General features: G+C 45.3%; 1 protein-coding gene across 6 annotated transcripts in view; it reads left to right on the forward strand.

Moving 5' to 3' along the window:
- Positions 1-1,436: 1,436 nt before the first annotated feature.
- Positions 1,437-20,188, forward strand: part of pcloa (piccolo presynaptic cytomatrix protein a) — a 543,385-nt gene continuing 524,633 nt past the window's right edge. For 2 of the 6 annotated variants that reach the window (XM_038811990.1, XM_038811988.1), the window contains exons 1-2: positions 1,460-1,886; positions 2,084-2,771. In XM_038811990.1, coding sequence (XP_038667918.1) covers positions 2,262-2,771 — 510 coding nt within the window. In that variant the 5' untranslated portion in view covers positions 1,460-1,886; positions 2,084-2,261. Of the gene's footprint in view, positions 1,887-2,083; positions 2,772-20,188 lie in introns of all 6 variants that reach the window. The other 4 variants (XM_038811987.1, XM_038811989.1, XM_038811992.1 and 1 more) reach the window with 3 other exon arrangements.

A 20,188-nucleotide genomic window follows, 5' to 3' on the forward strand; every position in this document is an offset into this window, starting at 1 on the left:
GTGCTAACCACTGTGCTACCATGCTGCCCCGTGGTCAGGATTTGGATTGTAATGTCTGCTGGAGAGTGTGGGTGTGGTTAGGATTCAGATTGTAATGTTTGTCGTATGAGGAATGGTTGAGGATTCTGGGTCTGTACTTAGGGTTTAGAAGGATGAGGGGGGATCTTATGGAAACTTACAGGATACTGCGATGCCTGGATAGAATGGACGTGGAGAGGATGTTTCCATTTGTAACTAGGAAAAACTAGAACCAGAGGACACAATCTCAGACTAAAGGGACGATCCTTTAAAATAGAGATGAGGAGGAATTTCTTCAGCCAGAGGGTGGTGAATCTGTGAAACTCTTTGCCGCAGAAGGCTGTGGAGGCCAAATCACTGAGTGTCTTTAAAACAGGGATAGATAAGTTCTTCATTAATTTGGGGAGAAGACAGGAGGATGGGGATGAGAAAAATATCAGCCATGGTTAAATGGGGAGCAGACTCGATGGGCCGAGTGGCCTAATTCTGCTCCATTGTTTTATGGTCTTTTGGTTTGCTGGAGAGTGTGGTAGTGGTTAGGATCTGGATTGCAATATTTGCTGGAGAGTGTGGAGGATACAGATTCATTGAAGGTGTTGAAAGGGGAATGGAATCAGCAGGTGGAAAGTAAACAGTGTTGTGGAGGAGGGTCAGGGACTGGCAGTGAGTGGGTGGTTCTGACACAAAGCCAACAGACACCACAGGCCAATCGTTTCTCTGCTGTTGTGTTTACCATTCTCTCATTCTGTGGCAGGAAGGCACGTTTGTGATAATATAAAGGTTAAAGACAGACGGAAACATTTGGAAATTGTGCAGACCTTGTGCACGGTTGTGAAATGTGTCGTTTGAATTTGTCAGGAGTGGTATTGGGCATGAGGCTGCAGTGTGCAGCAGCCTGTTACAGGAACCTCCCTGGGTCTTGTTACAGTTTTAAAGGCGAGGAGGGAGTGCCACTCTGGGCATGCGTGCTGCGGCACAGCCTTTTCGGAAGGATCCGGGGACATTAGAAAAATGGGGATTGAGAGAGAGGCATGACTGCTCAAAATGGAAGAACTGTCATAGCATTTGCAAAATAAAATGTTCAATAAAAGGCGAGGCAGAGTTTAGCAGCCGTGGGCAGCATGGGCAATGAGGCGAGTGTGCAGAGTGGCCAAGCTGCCCTCTCAGAGGCAGAGCGCCGAGGTTTTCTCATTCCAGTCCCGTTGGAAGCTGATGTCAGCCAACTGAGCCGGGAGCAGAGGAGGCAGATCGCAGCGGTCATGTCCAGAGCGCAGGGGGCTTCCCAGCTCCCCTCCGCACACAGGCACGTTCAGAGCTGCCCCCTGTGTTTGCAATGTCGCTTCAGATTGGAGAGCTGGGGGTCCCCTCCCTGTGACTAACAGGCTGTCCACAGAAAGGCCAGCCAGTAAATTCATTCAGCTTCATGTTTAGCGATGTCATTGTCATTAAAGTGTCCACATGTGGCGGGGCGGTTTTCACATTGCTGGAGTTAGGATTAGGCTGAGGGTTTGCCTGTGGGGATTGTAAGGCGTTCCTCTGGCAGTTTGCGTGGCGGCGCTGGCGATGACTCTGGGACACTGGATTGCAGAGGATGTGTGCACACACACGCTGCACTCGCCTCTCTGCCCAAGGTGAAGACTCACCGACAGCCAGAGACCCTGCTCTGGAACAAGACGGACATTTACTGCAGACACAGCCCCTCCGGAGGCTGTGATTATTCCTCATTGTCAGCTCCAGCCTCGGCGTCAGCACTTTGCCAATGTGCGGATTTGCAGCTGATTCCCAATCATGCAGCACTGCAAAATGTGATCGCTTTCACATGGAGGCTTTTCCTGGCGGCAGTGGGATGTTTGATTCGGTTTTTTAAGGTATCGGTGCCGCATCTGATGTTGAAAATTGTTGGTGGTTTGTGTGTAGCACCGATTGAGGCATTCTCCTGGTTCTAGTGATATGATTGGAGTTGAGGGAAGCGGATTTGTGCGGATGTGTGGCTGGGCTGGGTGGGGGCAGCAGGCAGGCTCTCGGCGTTAATCTATCTGTTAATTGTGTTTTATTTGTATTGCAGAGTTGCAGAGACAGATGTTCCCGACCCTGCCGACCAGCCAGAAGCTCTCCCTGATTCCCAGTCTCCTGAGAATGGATTACTAGAGAATCGCCCTCCCTGGAAGAGGAGCCACTCCACCAGCTCTCTGCAGGACACCGGAGGCAGGGCTGGTCTGTGGCCAGAGGGGACCGGAGGCAGAATGATGCCCAGTTTCCTTTCGGAGGGAAACCCTCTGTCCTCCGTCGTGAATAAATTCAGTCTCTTCGATTCCAAAGCCGACAGCGAGCAGGCGGCCAGGAAGCAGAAAGCATCCGGCAAGCCGGAATCTTCTCAGAAAGGACCTGTTAAATCCACCTCTCAGCAGTTTTTCAGAACATCGCCCAAGCCTGGGGAGAAAGAGGAGGCGAGACAAGCGGCGAGACAGCAGCCAGCGCCAGTCCAGCCGCCCAGCGCCGCGGCTCCACATTCAGCACCGCGGACAGCTCCCGCCCCACACGCCGCGGCTCCACATTCAGCACCGCGGACAGCTCCCGCCCCACACGCCGCGGCTCCACATTCAGCACCGCGGACAGCTCCCGCCCCACAGGCAGCTTTGTGCCCAGTCTGTGGCAGCACCCCGCTCCAGGAGGGCAATGCTGACCAGTGCACCCAGTGCCACAGTATGGTCTGCAGCCAATGTGGCTTCAATCCCAACCCACACATCACCCAGGTAAGTGGCTGCCTGCTTAATGCTCCCACTTCCTGCATTGGGCGTGTCGCTTCGGGAAAGAGAAAAACATCCTTCACAACCAGATCCAGAATTAAATAAATTGTTGCTGCTGCTGCTTATTGTAGATGGTGAGGGGCTCTGATCCCTAGCTTAGCCAGTAAGTGAATAAACACACTGTGTGTAACCCAGTCACTCTCATTAACCACAGTTCTTGAAGCTAAGATGGCGATAGATCCCCAAAGCCACAATGCACGGCCACAGCTGATAGACAAATACAGATCTACTATTAAAATATACGGCAGTTATTAATGTCAGCAATGCCTGTGTTTGGCGATGGAGGGAGGCCTCGGTGATTGAACTGAAACCAATTAAGGATTAACTTCAATCTAATTACAATCTCGAATCTATCCCCTTCCAGTCTGCTCAATGTGGACAAGTGAAAATGAAAAATGAAAATCGCTTATTGTCAGGAGTAGGCTTCAATGAAGTTACTGTGAAAAGCCCCTAGTCGCCACATTCCGGCGCCTGTCGCCCCCCCCCCCCCCCGACTGGTAGGGGAATCGAACCGTGCTGCTGGCCTGCTTGGTATGCTTTAAAAGCCAGTGATTTAGCCCAGTGAGCCCCTCCAGAAACACTGGGCAGCCGGGTTAGAGATAGAGCACAGGGAATGAATGGGTTATAGAGAGAGCACAGAGAATGAATGGGTTATAGAGAGAGCACAGGGAATGAATGGGTTAGAGAGAGAACACAGGGAATGAATGGGTTAGAGAGAGCACTGGGAATGAATGGGTTAGAGAGAGATTACAGGGAATGAATGGGTTGGAAAGAACACAGGGAATGAATGGGTTATAGAGAGCACAGGGAATGAATGGGTTAGAGAGAGAGCACAGGGAATGAATGGGTTGGAAAGAGCACAGGGAATGAATGGGTTAGAGAGAGCACAGGGAATGAATGGGTTAGAGAGAGCACAGGGAATGAATGGGTTAGAGACAGCACAGGGAATGAATGTGTTAGAGAAAGAGCACAGGGAATGAATAACTGTGACCAGCATTGATTAAAGAGTGTTTGTGGGAAAGGGGTTGTGTTGGGACTACAGGGGGAGAACATTCTTGGAGCTGTTCCAATCCCTGGACTGAGGTACCTTAGGGTGGAGAGAAGAATTCTCAAGAATTTTATCACATTCAAATCCAAAGACAGATCAAAATTGAGTGATGGTAACTTATCCATTTTAACAAGTCATGTGTCTTGGTTTTGTTGACGATTTGTCATTCATTTTGATTGGGGTTTTGGTTGTAAATCCCTCATTTGCATTTCAAAGGCCCTTGCCTTGTGTCTCTGTCAAGTGGCTGGACAAGATTCATAGTAGCAGTCAAACCCATTGCTGCCTGGCCTCTGGTTTAAGTATCTCTATGCTGCATAATATTCTTTTAAATGTAGACAAATTTAATTCCAATAAACACAGTGACATCATCATTAATGGATAATTTAGGAACATTATACTGACATTGCAGATTTCATGTTCAGATTTGATGATTAGATTATTGTCAGACCGTGTTTATGGAAATGAAAGCCAAGCATTGATAAAACAGCAGAATGAAAGCAGACAACATTCTCTGTATCAATCCGCCAGATGGGATACATTAAGTATCGTTGATTCATGTTCCCAAATCCTGCTGACATGAACATGTATTCCACACAATATTTCCCCTTCCTTCTTTTCCTGAATATATTGATGGTTATCCAGGTACTCCATGGTGAATATGTCTGGATTATAATTGCACTTTGCCAGATTACCTTGAATTTAATCTGACCCTGTCCATACCAAACATCGACATGTGTACTTTGCAGCAGGGGTATTTAGAAGTAATCAGAAGCAGGAATCCTTGCTGATTTATTCCCCCCTTACCATGTGGGTGACGGTCAATTCAAGCACATTTACTGTTGTCCAGTGAGACCAATTATCAGTGCAGATGGGCTGCATCTTAGGCCATTGCTGCTCTCCATAGCTGTTATTCATTGATATTGTCAGCTATTGGACAGCTAGACATGATCTCATTATTACCAAAGAGAAAATGCTGGAAAATCTCAGCAGGTCTGGCAGCATCTGTAGGGAGAGAAAAGAGCGAACGTTTCGAGTCCAGATGACCCTTTGTCAGAGCTAATCGACATAGCAAGTGGGAAATATTTATACTGTGGAGTGAGAGAATGAAAGATGAGTCATAGCCACAGAAACCCAGGGAAACCGGCTGCTAATCGCCACATAAACCAAGGGGAAAGAGTGCTAATGGCAGTCCCCAGAGAGAACAAAAGGTGTGAAAGGCCAAACAGGAGAGAAATTAACATCAGAGGGTAAACTGTGACAGAATAGATGTGGGGGGAGGGGAAGGGGAAGCAAAGGGGAGAAAAGGTATGTAAAGGGGGGATAAGATGGGGGGTAAATATATATAAAGAAAGACAAGAAACAAATAAATGTAAAAGACAGTTAAAATGAAATGGGATGAAAACAAATGGGTCGAGGTGGGGTAGAGCTAATTATCTGAAGCTGTTGAATTCGATGTTGAGAACGGAAGGCATGCCTAACCGGAAGATGAGATGTTGTTCTTCCTGTTTGCATTGAGCTTCACTGGAACATTGCAGCAGGCCAAGGACAGGCATGTGGGCATGGGAGTAGGTTGTTATGTTAAAATGGCAAGCAACGGGAAGGTCAGGGTCCTGAATGCGCACAGACTGAAGGTACTCAGCAAAGTGATCACCCAGTCTGTGTTTGGTCTCTCCGATATAGAGGAGACCATATTGGGAGCAGCGAATGCCGTCTTATTATTACTATCACTGTTATGTGTGTTCATTGCTACAGTAAGAAGTCTTACAACACCAGGTTAAAGTCCAACATGTTTGTTTCAAACACTAGCTTTCAGAGCACTGCTCCTTCCTCAGGTGAATGAAAAGGAACATACCTCTTCATTCACCTGAGGAAAGAGCAGTGCTCCGAAAGCTAGTGTTTGAAACAAACATGTTGGACTTTAACCTGGTGTTGTAAGACTTCTTACTGAGCTCACCCCAGTCCAACGCCGACATCTCCACTTCATTGCTACAGTTCATGGGTGTAAGCATGCAGCTAGTTGGAAGCCCTATAAACCATTTTAAACCTCCAACAAAACCATTTCTTACATATACTAGCTATAAAATGCCAATGAGAAAAATACATTCAGGGACACGAATCATCTCTTTCTTCACCAATATATTAAGCTTAAGAAGAAATATTGAATCCAATATGTGCACTAGGACCAGCAGTGAAGATAATGGTGCTCCTCAATATTAAAGTGTAAATTAGAGAGCAACTGGTGGTGACCATACATTTGCAGTTACATATGGAAATTAGGATAGTGATCTCAGAGTCGCATTCCGCCCCCATAATTTGGACTGGACAGGTAACTCACTGACAGATTCGGCATTCAAACAGCGGGAAGTTGTTGTAATGCTTAATTTGCCACTGGGAGTAATTCAAGGGTGATTAGGGATGGGCAATAAATGCTGGCATGACCTGGGACACCCTGATCACATGAATGAATTTTAATAAGATCCTCCATTCTTGCTTCATAACTTCTAGTCTTCAGGACCCAGAGGCCTGTTCTGTCCAGTACTTTATTTTGCACCTTTGGGCCTTCTTATAGAACATAGAACATACAGTGCAGAAGGAGGCCATTTGGTCCATCGTGTCTGCACCGACCCACTTAAGCCCTCACTTCCACCCTATCCCTGGAACCCAATAACCCCTCCTAACCATTTTGGACACTAAGGGCAATTTAGCATGGCCAATCCACCTAATCTGCATGTCTTTGGACTGTGGGAGGAAACCGGAGCACCCGGAGGAAACCCACGCAGACAAGGGGAGAACGTGCAGACACCGCTCAGTGATCCAGCAGGGGATCGAAACTGGGATCCTGGCACTGTGAAGCCACAGTGCAAGCCACTTCTGCTGCCCACATGAGCCGGTTTTGCTCAATGGGCTAGATAGCTGGTTTGTAATGCAGAACAAGGCCAGCAGTGCAGGTTCAATTCCCGTACCGGCTTACCCGAACAGGCACCGGACTGTGGCGACGAGGGGCTTTTCTCAGTGGCTTCATACTTGTGACAATAAAAGATTATTGTATTATTATTATTATTATGTTTGTTTTTGTTATGAGGCCTATTTAAGTTAGGGAGTTGCAATAACATTTTATACATACTGGCTTCAGCAGCATTATTCATTGGAAAATTTCAATGTGAGCAATTATTTGCAATGTCACTTTGAAACAATTATGAGAATGCAGGAACACGAAACAGCCAGTCACTTATAGGATTTTATAATAATAATCTTTATTGTTACAAGTAGGCTTACATTAACACGGCAATTAAGTTACTGTGAATAGTCCCTAGTTGCCACATTCCGGCGCTTGTTCGGGTACACTGAGAGATTTGGACGGTAGGGTGAACAGATTTAGCCTGTTATTTACATCTGACAATTTTTCATTGCTTCCCTATCTGAAATTTCTATCAATTTTTAAACCACACATTCTAATTCCTATTTAAGTGCTTTGGAGATGGATACGGCCGTTCCTTCACTGTAGATGCATCAAAATCCTGGACCTCCCTTCCTAATAGCACTGTGGGTATACCTACTCTTCAGGGACTGCAGAGGTTCAAGTAAGGAGCTCACCGCTACCTTTTGAAGGGCAATTAGAAATGGGTAATAAATCCTGAACTAGCCAGTGACACCCACATCCCGTAAATGAATTTAAATAATCAATGGAGATTTCCTTGCAGAGTTGGTATAGTTCATTTTTTGTGTAGTTTCTACTTGTGACACCTTTTGTGATAATTTATCTCTTGTAATTCCTAGTGATTAAATTCATTCATATTAAAAAATATTATATTCTTTATATATTCTAATGATAAATTGAACTTCTCTGGGCTGTATTTGTTTTCTACATCACGTTCATTGCATCTGCACTTTTCTGTAAGTTCATTGACCACTGCTCAACAGACAATCGATTTGGGGAACATCAGTGACACTTCTTTATATTTATATTTTAAATTCAGTGACGATAGCTGAGAACAATATGGTGCAAACACTTCAATCACTCTATCAGCATCACTTGTGGGTTATGTTTTATGGACCTATTTATTTAACATCTAATCACTGACCAATATTACAGAAAGGATTTCATTTTTTGGACAATTCACATGCTTAGGATCTTTCTCTCGGTTAAAATATCAATATGCCCTTTATTAGGAAACCATAATTGCTGGTTAATTTTTTAAAAAATCTTTATTTTCCAATTGGACTCTGGTTAATGCAAAGATTATAACCAAGAGATAAAGATACTAGCTTCATAACCAAATCCTGAGCAATGCTACCCTGCAATGACCATTCAAAACTGATTTCTCCTTGTCCCATGCTAGTGGATCGGATGGTATTTCACAGATTACTAGAACGCTGGGAGCATTGCGGTAGATTGCAGCATTGGACTATTTTCTACTGTTTGAGGAAAGTGAAATAGTTGATAACTATGGTATATCACTCTGTATTTTTCTGTAATTAATGTTGCGTCTGCCAGGTTGCTCAGTATTTTTGTTTCTTTGAATGTTGCTTTTTCCTGGAAAATGATTGGTTTGGCACATTGCAACATCCCATGTCAAGCTTCAGATTTCTACACCTCCTCACACCCTGACTTGATACCATTTTCTACTAATACGTGACGTGGGAAAATGAGAATATCATTAATTCCTGCACAAATTCATTTACCCCAACACCTGAAAAGGTTTACATAATATTTTTAATAAAACAGGGGTACTCTGAAGGTTGATGAGGTACCCAGCTGGCCATCCTGTTTCGGTACAATTACTGTCATTGATCCTTATCTGCCTATTACCCAATGTTTAGTTAATTTGTTTTGGTCCAGTTTATTTTCATTCCAGCAGCAATCCTTTAGTGAGACACTTTGTCAACAGTTTGGCCAAGTTTTAACTTTAAAATAAAAATTTACAAACCTGTGCGTTTATGTTTATCAAAGGTATGTAGACATTCAGAAGTGGAATATTTTCCATGTTTTTAATCAAATTTTGACACAAGCTCCTGTCTCAGTAATAATAAAAAAACAAAAAATGCTGGAAATACTCAACAGGTCAGGCAGCATTTGTGGAGAGAGAGTTAAAGGCTGGAACTTTCAGCCATTCCAGTTGACAGAATCTTCCCTTCCCACCGATGGTGCATTCCTGCTGCAGGTTTCCCAGTGGCAAGGGGCGCATTTAATGGGAAACTCCATTGACAATGGTGCGGCCGGAAATCCCGCCGCCAGCCAATCGCAGCCACCTCTGCCGCTGCAAAGACAGGACCGGAATTCTTTTTCAAAGAGCTCATGCCATGGTGCATTGCATTTGATACCGTGATTTTCTCCCAGTATGTCACAAATTGATTCCTCCTTTACATAGCTCAATATGTTCTCCTATTTCCCGTCCCAACTATCCTAGTTACATTCTGAACGAGACTAGCAGGTATATAAGTGCTTACTTGTATTTGCCAGGGGGATGGCTGAGATTGCCACACGAGGGTCATGCAGGACACCTTTAGCCAGGGGTCTGCATTGGATTCAAACTCATAAAACAGAAGTTGAAGGATGGCCAGTTCAGTCCATCTGTGACACTGCTTCACCAACACACTCGCTGTGATTATCACTGGCACAGTGGCACAGCGGTTAGCACTGCTGCCTCACAGCTCCAGGGAGCTGTGTTCAAAGCTGTCACACTGCTTCACCAACACACTCGCTGTGATTATCACTGGCGCAGTGGCACAGTGGTTAGCACTGCTGCCTCAGAGCTCCAGGGAGCTGTGTTCAAAGCTGTCACACTGCTTCACCAACACACTCCCTGTGGTATAAATCTTGTTGAAATTAATGCAATTGATAGATTATCCAGTATGATTTAGCATCTGCTATAAATATAATGTACCATTCTGGTTTTAAATTCAAATAAGTTTTTTATTTGATTTATTGTCATGTGTACTGAGGTACAGTGAAAAGTATTGTTCTGCGTACAATCCAGACAGATTGTTCCATACATGAAAAAACAGAGGACAAAAGGAAAATACACAATGTACATACATAGACACAGGCATCGGGTGAAGCATACGGAGTATAGTGCGACTCAGTAGAGAAGATGTGTGAAGAAATCAGTTCACTCCATAAGAGGGTTGTTTAGGAGTCTGGTAACAGCGGGGAAGAAGCTGTTTTTGAGTCTGTTCATGCGTGTTCTCAGATTTTTGTAACCCCTGCCCGATGGAAGAGGTTGGAAGAGAGAATAACCCAAGTGGGAGGGGTCTTTGATTTTGCTGCCCGCTTTCCCCAGGCAGCGGGAGGTGTAGATGGAGTCAATGGATGGGAGGCAGGTTTGCATGACGGATTGGGCTGTGTTTACGACTCTCTGCAGTTTCTTACGGTCTTGGGCCGAGCAGTTGCCATACCAGGCTGTAATGTAGCCAGATAGGAGCTTTCTATGGGGCATCTGTAAAAATTGATGAGTCAATGTGGACATGCCCAATTTCCTTAATTTCCTGAGGAAGTATAGGCGCTGTTGAGACTCCTTGGTTGTAGCGTCAACGTGGGTGGACCAGGACAGATTTCTGATGATGTGCACCCCTAGGAATTTGAAACTGTCAACCATCTTCACCTCGGCCCCATTGATGCTGACAGGGGTGTGCAATACTTTCCTTCCTGAAATAAATTACTAGCTCCTTAGTTTTGCTGACATTGAGGGAGAGATTGTTGTTCCACCACTCCATTAGGTTCTCTATCTCCCCCTTGTATTCTGACTCATCGTTGTTCAAGATCCAACCCACTACGGTTGTGTCATCAGAAAACTTGTAGATGGGGTTGGAACCAAATTTTGCCATGCAGTTGTGTGTATATAGGGAGTATAGTAGGGGGCTAAGTACGCAGCCTTGCAGGGCCCTGATATTGAGGACTATCGTGAAGGAGGTGTTGTTGTTTATCCTTACTGATTGTGGTCTATGGATCAGAAAGTCGAGAATCCAATTGCAGAGGGAGGAGCCAAGTCCTAGGTTTTGGAGTTTTGATATGAGCTGCATGAATGTGTGTAGCGTTCTGGTGGTGGTCTGCTCTGTCCAAGAAATTAGTAACTTGGCAGTTTGAGCTTCCACTTTCCTACAGTGCAGTGATAAGGAGAGGAGCTGAGTTGCCCATTTCTTCAGAGGGAAAAGGGAGGATATTGCCCCAAGTCATCTGAAGAATGGGAGGTGCAAATGTTTGGGAGCCTTGTATCTGCCTCAGCTTATGAACATGGAATAATATATGGCAACAGAAGACCAACAAATGAGGGAGGAATTGTGTAAATGAAAGGGCAGATAAAATTGCATGATCCCAATACCAATATTTTTTGTAAACCTTTGCCGGAACCAAATTGTGACCAAACATGGACTGGTATTAGATTTCTCAATAGCAGCAATTTCTTTAAAATACTGGTTGTTTTTAGAGAGCTTGACTCACATTAATTCTAGATATTTGAGTGTATGTAAATTTCAAAATTATTAATAGAATTAATTTATAAATTGTACTTGCCATTTGGACACAATTTATATTCTATTTTGTAAAATATGCAGAGTTTTTCTAAGCCAGCAACAATTGTGTGTAATTAGATCCAAGTTAGTGGTGAGAAAAAATATTTTCAGCAATTTTCACAGGAACTATTATTTTGAACAGCATTGTGATAATTATCAGGGACTATTTGATGCTTTTGTGAAAATCCCTCAGCATCAGGATTAATTTTCATTTCAGACTGACATTGAGAAAGAAGAGAGTTGCTCAGATATTTCGGTGATCCTTGAAGTGTATGCAAGTGAAATATAACACAACATAAAAGTAATCTGACCCGTTTTCATCTCAGCCAACAGAAATATTTCCTTCACACGGTCAAAAGCATGTTATCCTAATTATGCTGAAGGTTAATTCCATTTTTATTGCAACGGCTGATTAGATTTTCCCTCCCCCACAAAATAATCCAACAATGGTTAACACGAGGCCAAGTTTGTTTTGCAAAATAACTGGGTTTTTGTTTGTTTTACAAGGAAACAAGCAATGAAGGGAACCTGCAGGAGAAAGTGGATTAAAGTTTAATTCTTAGGAATGTTAGACTGACATTTTGCAAATTTGTGCACATGAATCCCCCCACCAGAAGTCAGCAGCTGGGGGGATGTGTGCACAGCACAGGCCAGGAAAGTCCTTGTGGGAAAATGCAGTGATTCATGGCCAAGGGATAAATATCAGCCAGGACACTGGGAGATTGTAATATCCCGCATGGGGCTTACTGAGTGGGAATGCTGGTCTTCCAGTGCTCCTTGCGGAGTATAAGCTGCGATGATAGAGGGCGGGTATCTCAATTACCCTGTGTGTATGAGGTTGGCCAATAAGGTCCTGACCAGAGAGGGACCTGGTAGGGGTCTAAATAAAATGTTTGTAAATAAAACATTGTTCTCATTTTTACTCGGTGTGGACTCCTCATGTCCTTATTAAACTGGTGATGAGGAGGAAACTGGTTTGCTGTCGATGCTGCACTGACTCGGCTGAGCCATCTCCCTATTTTCTGGACCCAGGTTTAGATTTCTTTGATTTTCCGCTGTGCCTCTGATTGGGGGTTAGATGCATTTGATGTGCTGAAGACTGGAACCAATATGCTGAACAAATGCGTTATTTCTTCCGGGCCAACAATATCATGGCGAACGAACGCTAGATGGTCACCTTGTGTACAGCCTGTGGATGCACATATTCGAGGTGATCTGGAGTTTCACGTACCTGGCGATGTGACACTTGTGGCGCAACACTTAACCCCATTGATAATCATTCAAAGATATTGTTTAATATGGTAGAGGGGTCCACCGGTGAGTCTGTCACCGAGTTCTCAGCGACAGAAGATAGCCGAGGTTTGTGATATGCTCCATGATCGCTTGGTCTGCCTATCAACAATATGGAAACCCAGAAAAATCTTTATGGTGAAGTTTCAGCAGGAGCTGTGGATGCCCTGTTCCCAAGAAAGTGCTGACGTGGTGCCCAAGAGATACATGAAGCTTTGAGGCATCGCCCCTCACAGAGTACCCTGCACCCTGGATTGAACGCTGCATCCACTCTGGCTTCTGGGTGAAGACATGGCCGCTGAGATGTGTGAAGTTCCCGGACTCGGCTGAAGATGGCAACAGGAAGGCCAGTGCTCCAGCCACCCTGGTCGAGGAAGATGTCAGCCCCGGGGCCGGGCCCTGCATCTGGATGACCCAGAAGAGGCCAAGGATGAGTCTGAGATGCAGATGAACTGTTTGGCCGCCCCGTGTTGTCCCTATTCGCGTTCTAATACGGGTTAATATGGGTTAATGGTTATCTGCTCCAAATGGAGCTGGATACGAGAGCGGCTATTTCGTTAGTGGTGTCGATCCTATCAAGCAATTAATGCAATTTGTCTTTAGCTGACATAGTGGCTCGTTTGGCCACTTGTACACGGGAATGGCTGAATATCGTGGGCTCCACCCTTCCTCTAGTAGTTTCTGGGTGCCAGTCAGAGTGCCTTCCTCTCATTGATGTGCGAGGAAGCAACCTTAGCCTGTGGGGCCATGATTAGCTGCACCAGATACAGTTGGATTGGCAGCCTGTCCTCCTGGTGCAGTATGGCTCTTTGGGTACCTCACTGAGCAAATTCCCCAAGACTTTCCAGCCTGGTTTGGGTACCATTAAAGGGGCCATGGCCAAAATCCAAGAGGACTCATACACCCAGCGCTGACATTTTATTGCCTCATGGAAGTATCTCATGATTAAAATGCACAAGGAACTCTGAGTACACCCAGCTTCCATCCGGAGTCTCCTCGGCGTGCGTTGTCTTCCAAATTGTCATGGAGAACATCCTGCATGGATTGCCGTGCATTGCGGTTTACTTAGACACGTGTTAATCACAGGGGCCACGGAACTTGAACATTTGTAGAGCTTCGAGGTGTTTTCCGATTTTGGGATCCGCTTCCGCTGTGCGAAGTGCAGGTGTCACATGAAAGAAGTGGTGTATTTGGGCTATTGGGTTGGGCTATTGGGTGGACCCTGACAGCCTGCACCCCATCGCCAAGGAGGGTACAGGTGATTGAAATGGTCCCGGTTCCATGACAATGGGCCAGTTGAAAATGTGGGTGTTGAGCAACTGAGCAGTATAGTGATAGATAAAGAAAATGTGCAAAAAGGCTGGCGGCATTCCAGGTAGAGAAGTCGGCAGGCCTGGATGGGTGCATCCTATATTGCTGAGAGAGGGAAGGGAACATATTGCGGAGCCATTGACAGAAATTTTCCAGGCCTCTCTGAACGCAGGATTAGTCCCGAGGGACTGGAGGATTGCAAATGTGACTCTGTTGTTTAAGAAAGGGACAAAGGATAACCCAGGAAACTACAAACCTGTCAGCTTGACATCAACAATGGGAAAACTGATGGAGGCCAGAATAAGGATGAGATAAATATACACTTCGAGAAAAATAAGTTAACACTGGACAGTCAACATGGCTTTGTCAAGGGCAGGTCAAGACTATAAATTTAACTGAATTCTTTGACAAGGTGACACAGGCAGTGGATGAGGGTAGTGCCATGGATGTTGTACATTTGGACTTTCACAAAGCATTTGATACTGTGCCGCATGGCAGCTCGGATAGCAAATTAAAAATGCTTGGGATTGATGGATCCTTGGCAGCATGGATTAGAAGTTGGCTGAGAGATAGGAGTGGAGACGTGATGGGCCGAATGGCTTTCTTCTGCGCTGTAAATAACAAACAAACTAACCAACGGGACACCACAGAACTTCACTCTTTTCTTGGATTGGTAAATTATTATGGGTCCTGACACGTTGAGCCTTCTTCCCCTGCAGAGCGAATCTGCAAACGCCCTACTGCAGACAAAGTGATTACTGTCCTGATTACTATGGGGCAGCATGGTAGCACAAGTGGATAGCACTGTGGCTTCATACACCAGGGTCCCAGGTTTGATTCCCGGCTTGGGTCACTGTCTGTGCGGAGTTTGCACATTCTCCCCGTGTCTGCGTGGGTTTCCTCCGGATGCTCCGGTTTCTTCCTACAGTCCAAAGATGTGCAGGTTAGGTGGATTGGCCATGCTAAATTTCCCTTAGTGTCCAAAAAGGTTCGGAGGGGTTATTGGGTTACGAGGATAGGGTGGAAGTGAGGGCTTAAGTGGGTCGGTACAGACTTGATGGGCCGAATGGCCTCCTTCTGCACTGTGTGTTCTATGTTCATGGACTCCTTGTCCGTCACTGCCTTGTGTGTACGTGACAAGACCCAAACGGACCCGGTACTTATCAAGGTGCGGCATCTGGTGCTGTACGGCGAGTAGCATTGGCAGCTACCAGGGGAGTTTAAGGCTTTCCCTTCAAAGTTGTCGAAGTTGACCATGGAGGACGGGATCCTCCTGTGGGACACCAGGGTTGTTGTCCCAGTAAAGGAACAGGCTATCGTGCTGAAAAATCTTCACAACGGACATCCCAGAGTGTCCAAAATGAAATGCTGGCGAGGAGTTACGTCTGGAGGCTGGGATTGGACACGGATATAGAGATGTTAGCCGAGCAGTGCTCTGCCTGCCAGGATCATCAGAAGGTCACCGCAGTGGCACTCCTACATCCTTGGGACACCATTGAGCCTGTGTGCACGCTGATCTCCAGGGTCCCTTCTTGGGTTCGATGTTTCTCATCCTGGTAGATACCTACTCAAAGTGGCTGGAGGTCCAAAGGATGGCGCCGATCACCTCCCGTGTGACCATTGAGCGACTGCTCATTTCCTTTTCTACCCACGGAATCCTGGAGGTAAGCGTGATCGATAAAGGAGTCTCCTTCACGAGTGAAGAGGCCCTTTTTGTGAAGAGCTACGGGATTCTCCATGTCTGCACCATCCATACCATCCGGCATTAAGAAGGCCATGCAGACAGTTAAATGGGGTTCAAGGAATGTCCGGACCGATGCGCATAAGACTGGCAAGATGTTTATTTTCCTACAGGACTATGGCACACAGTAACATGCGGCAGCCTCCGCTGAGATCTTAATCGATCGTAGACTTGGTACACAACTGAGTTTGATTCTGCTGGACATTGGCACAAAGCTGCATCACAACCAAGATTCACAAGGGTGTTTCCCGGTTCAACGGTGACCTCTTTGCTGCTTCGCACCTGACGACGTGGTGTTCATTCGTAACTATACTGACCGTGGTCGCTGGCTCTCTGGGATTGTTATCTATCAAACGGGACCAGTCTCTAACTAGGTTTGGGTCTAGGGACAACTAATGTAACATCATCTGGATCATATTTGCTCATGGAGGTTGCTCCCTTGGGAAGTGCCTCGAAAGAGGCTGTCCTGGATCCCTCGACTCCATTGCCGAACCAGTGACTGTGCTGCCTCCAGTCCCTCTTGACATCGACATGCCCGGTGTTGTCTCAGACTTCGAGATGGAAACGCAGACCTTGGCGGTCTTGGACACCAACTTCGTAGCTCAGCCGCCTCCAGATGACCGTCTGCCACGTCACTCCTGCCACTGATGGTGGTCACTGGCGGGGTATACACCGACTGATCCAGTGCATAGAGCTCCATGAGACTTGCCGGAGCCAAAGCGATTCGGATGTCCTCCGCCTGGTCCTTGACCTCCTCCTCATCGCTTGTGAAGAGGATCTTTGGACTTTGGGGGGGGGGGGAAGAATGGAATATTTCACATGGCGTCTACAGAGTGGGAATGCGTGTCTTCCCCATGCTCCTTGCGGAGTCAGAGCTACCCCCGCTAGGGGCGGTTATCTCAATTACCCAGAATATATAAAGTCGGCCAGTGAGGCACCAACCAGGGAAGTGTAAATACATTGTTTATAAATAAAACTTGGTTATTATTTTTACTCGGTGGACTACCTGTGTCCTTATTAAACAGTTTTCCTACAGTTTTCTTCATGGGATCTTTTACATTTCCCTGAGACAAAGACCGGGCCTCGGTTTAACATCTCCTCTGACAGGGCAGCCCTCCCTCTATACTACTCTGGAGTTCAGCATAGATTTGTGCTCAAGTCTCTGGACTGGGATTTGAATTTCCAACTATCTGACTGGGAGGTAGGAGCATTACCATGGCAGGTTTGATGCTCACTCATTTTAGTCAAATTGTCAATAATCTTCGAAACCCTTCCAGCAAGAACGAGAAATAAACAGAAAGATGTCATTTTAGATTTTCCTTGAAACTGATTCTGCGAAATCCCTTTCTGAAAAACTCACGTGTTTTAATCTCTTCCGGATTTGAAGAAACTCTTATTTCTGGTTCAGCTGGGTTGGATTTGACAGGTTTTAAGCTTTTGGACTCTTGAACTACCGACATAAAAAGAATGAACGGAGGCTGTCTGGGCCTTTTAAATACTACTTCACTTCTTAAACCTCTCAGAATCTCCATCACTCTGCCCTTTTACAGATTCTCTTTTTCGTTCTCATTCTTCATTCATGGGAATCGATGCAGGAAGTCGGAGGGAAGTAAAACAGGGACAGAAACAAAAAGCAGTAAGGGGGGAAAGTGTAAAACAGAGAAGCTATAGTCAAAAATCAAAAAGGGCGACAGTACAGGGTACAGTGACTGAGGGGAGCTCAGTGAATAGGCCCAGTAATACTAAAAAGAATGAAACGGGAAGTAAAAACATAAATGGAAAGCGACGCGGCGGATTGTTACATGAAGATATGGGTTCAACGACAGGGAAAATTAGGAAAAACGTTAAGAGAAAAAATAACTTTGGAGAGGTTACTGATCAAGGTGTTAAGATTCAAAACAGAGGTATAAAAGCCAACATGGAACATAGAACAGAGTAAAATACAGCACAGAACAGGCCCTTCGGCCCACGATGTTGTGCCAAAACTTTGTCCTAGATTAATCATAGATTATCATAGAATTTACAGTGCAGAAGGCCACTTGGCCCATCAAGTCGGCACCGGCTCTTGGAAAGAGTACCCTACCTGAGGTCAACACCTCCACTCTATCCCCATAACCCAGTAACCCCACCCAACACTAAGGGCAATTTTGAACACTAAGGGCAATTTATCATGGCCAATCCATCCAACCTGCACAACTTTGGACTGTGGGAGCACCCGGAGGAAACCCACGCACACACGGGGAGGATGTGCAGACTCCGCACAGACAGTGACCCAAGCCGGAATCGAACCTGGGACCCTGGAGCTGTGAAGCAACTGTGCTATCCACAATGCTACCGTGCTGCCATTAAGAAGAAATTAATCTACACTCCATTATTCTACCCTAATCCAAGTACCTATCCAATAGCCGCTTGAAGGTCCCTAACGTTTCCGACTCAACTACTTCCACAGGCAGTGCATTCCATGACCCCACTACTCTCTGGGTAAAGAACCTACCTCTGACATCCCCCCTATATCTTCCACCATTCACCTTAAATTTATGTCCCCTTGTAATGGTTTGTTCCACCCGGGGAAAAAGCCTCTGACTGCCTACTCTATCTATTCCCCTAATCATCTTATAAACCTCTATCAAGTCGCCCCTCATCCTTCTCCGTTCTAATGAGAAAAGGCCTAGCACCCTCAACCTTTCCTCGTAAGACCTACTCTCCATTCCAGGCAACATCCTGGTAAATCTCCTTTGTACCTTTTCCAAAGCTTCTACATCCTTCCTAAAATGAGGTGACCAGAATTGCACACAGTACTCCAAATAGTGTACTTATCTGAATGCTCGTAGTGTTTGGAATAAGGCAAATGAGTTGATGCCGCAAATCATTGTGAATGACTATGATTTAGTGGCCATTACTGAAACATGGTTAAAGGATGGCCACAACTGGGAGTTAAATATCCAAGGGTATCAAACTATTTGGAAGGACAGAATGGATGGTAAGGGAGGTGGTGTAGCTCTGTAATTTAAGCATGATATCCAGGCAATAGTAAGAGATGACATCGGTGCTATGGAGGATAAGGTTGAAGCCATTTGGGTGGAAATCAGGAATAGTAAGGCGAAAAAGTAATTGATGGGAGTAGTCTATCGGCCACCAAATAATAACATTATGGTGGGGCAGGCAATAAACAAAGAAATAACTGATGCATATAGAAATGGTACAGCAGTTATCATGGGGGATTTTAATCTACATGGTTAATTAACCAAGTTGGTCAAGGCAGCCTTGAGGAGGTGTTTAGAGAATGTATGCGCGATAGTTTCCTAGAACAGTATGTAATGGAACCTACGAGGGAACAAGCGGTCCTAGATCTGGTCCTGTGTAATGAGACAGGATTGATTAATGGTCTCATAGTTACGGATCCTCTCGGAAGGAGCAATCACAATATGGTGGAATCTAAAATACAGATGGAGGGTGAGAAGGTAAAATCAAACACTAGTGTTGTGTGCTTAAACAAATGAGATTACAATGGGATGAGAGAAGGTAGACTGGGAGCTAAGACTTTATGGTGAAACAGTTGAGGAACAATGGAGAACCTTCCAAGCGATTTTTCACAGTGCTCAGCAAATGTTTATACCAACAAAAAAGGACGGTAGAAAGAGGGAAAATCGACCGTGGATATCTGAGGAAATGAGGGAGAGTATCAAATTGAAGGAAAAAGCATCCAAAATGGCATGATTAGTGGGAGACTAGAGGACTGGGAAATCTTCAGGGGGCAACAGAAAGCTACTAAAGAAGCTATAAAGAAGAGTAAGATAGATTATGAGAGTAAACTTGCTCAGAATATAAAAACATCGTAAAAGTTTCTACAAGAATATAAAACAAAAAAGAGTGGCTAAGGTAAATATTGGTCCTTTAGAGGATGAGAAGGGAGATTTAATAATGGGAGATGAAGAAATGGCTGAGGAACTGAACAAGTTTTTTGGGACGGTCTTCACAGTGGAAGACACAAATAACATGCCAGTGACTGATGGAAATGAGGCTATGACAGGTGAGGACCTTGAGATGATTGTTATCACTACAGAGGTAGCAATGGGCAAGCTAATGGGGCTAAAGGTAGACAAGTCTCCTGGCCCTGATGGAATGCATCCCAGAGTGCTAAAAGAGATGGCTAGGGAAATTGCAAATGCACTAGTGATAATTTATCAAAATTCACTAGACTCTGGGGTGGTCCCGGTGGATTGGAAATTAGCAAATGTGACACCACTGTTTAAAAAAGGAGGTAGGCAGAGAGCAGGAAATTATAGGCCAGTGAGCTTAACTTCGGTAATAGGGAAGATGCTGGAATCTATCATCAAGGAAGAAATTGCGAGGCATCTGGATGGAAATTGTCCCATTGGGCAGACACAGCATGGGTATAAAAAGGGCAGGTCATGCCTAACTAATTTAGTGGAATTTTTTGAGTACATTACCAGTGCGGTAGAT

The sequence above is a fragment of the Scyliorhinus canicula genome, chromosome 11, assembly GCF_902713615.1.
Source record: "Scyliorhinus canicula chromosome 11, sScyCan1.1, whole genome shotgun sequence".
In the NCBI taxonomy this organism is placed as follows: Eukaryota; Metazoa; Chordata; class Chondrichthyes; order Carcharhiniformes; family Scyliorhinidae; genus Scyliorhinus; species Scyliorhinus canicula.